A 1,186-nucleotide genomic window follows, 5' to 3' on the forward strand; every position below is an offset into this window, starting at 1 on the left:
CGCTTGTCCCGGTGAACACTTATGTGATTTAACAATGAACTCTGATCATGGTAACACTGTCCACATTCCTTACATATGAATGGCTTTGAACTAGTTGTGTCTGTATTACATGTAATTTGTCTGTGTTCTTGAGATTTCTCTTTAAAACCACTGTTACGGGGAAAAAATTTAGGTTCCTCAATAGAACACGAGTCTGATGGCAAAGTTTCTCTAATTAATCCCAACTTTTGAGTCTTGCTAATAGCCTGTTTTGCAGGTTTAGCAAACAGGTGTTTGACTGCCTCAGCAGCTCCATTAAAATACTTGGTACGCTTTACAATGGGTGACTGTAATTTGGATGGTTTCCTTGGGGAGCGTGTCTTCTTAACATTACTGCATTCTATCTGGCTTCCTTCCCCCAGGTGATCCTTTTTTGATTCAAAATTCAACTCAGGGTAGATGTCCTCTGAAGGATCAACTTTTAACACCAGTTTTTCTTTACGTTTTCTTCTTTTATGGCCGAACGGTGAAGGAGCTCTTCTTTTATGGTTGATGGGTGAAGGAACAGGGGACATTTTCCCCTCCATTTCGAGACCATTATCATCATCCCACAGGAACTTCATAAATTCTCTTTGGGGATTCCAGTTAAGGTCATTTCCATCATCATAATGATCTAATGAGCTTTCTGGAGATTCTGTATCAAAGCCCCATATGCCCCTATGCTCCACATCCTCTGCAGTCAACGTTTGCCTGATTGTTATTTCCCCCTCTTTTCTGAGTGGATCAGCTCCTTCAAAGTGGACATTGGTTGTGACTGAATTCTGAGCATGTAATGATTTGGGAAGGAATCCTGGTACATTTTTTGAAATATCGAGCAAGATTTCATCTGAGATATGGGGTGAGGTGGATCCATTGACGTAAGCAGCCTTGGCTGGTCCATCTGAGCAGATGGTGTCCATAAAACCAACAGTGGTCAGGAGGTCTCCTTGGTCACTGAGTAGTGCCATGGTCTCTTGAGGATAATGCACTGATGGTCCTAATGTAGTTCCCTCTGCACAGAATGTCTCGCTGTTCAAAAGGTCCTGAGAGTTTCTTGACATTGAGGTGTCATTTACCTCTACTTTGGCACTCTCCTCCAAACCAGACATTCCTAGGTATCCTAAGGTCCGTTTCTGGGGAGAAAAAATGAAATGAGCATGCATATCAA

The 1,186-nt window shown here is 42.2% G+C and overlaps 1 protein-coding gene across 1 annotated transcript in view; it reads right to left on the minus strand.

Annotated features, from left to right (window-relative positions):
• Positions 1–1,186, minus strand: part of LOC107586139 (zinc finger protein 644-like) — a 29,975-nt gene that overhangs the window by 18,499 nt on the left and 10,290 nt on the right. The window contains exon 2 of the mRNA XM_016273385.1: positions 4–1,151. Coding sequence (XP_016128871.1) covers positions 4–1,127 — 1,124 coding nt within the window. The 5' untranslated portion in view covers positions 1,128–1,151. The remainder of the gene's footprint in view (positions 1–3; positions 1,152–1,186) is intronic.

The sequence above is a fragment of the Sinocyclocheilus grahami genome, unplaced genomic scaffold (assembly GCF_001515645.1).
Source record: "Sinocyclocheilus grahami isolate Dianchi unplaced genomic scaffold, SAMN03320097.WGS_v1.1 scaffold5.1, whole genome shotgun sequence".
NCBI classification, from domain to species: Eukaryota; Metazoa; Chordata; class Actinopteri; order Cypriniformes; family Cyprinidae; genus Sinocyclocheilus; species Sinocyclocheilus grahami.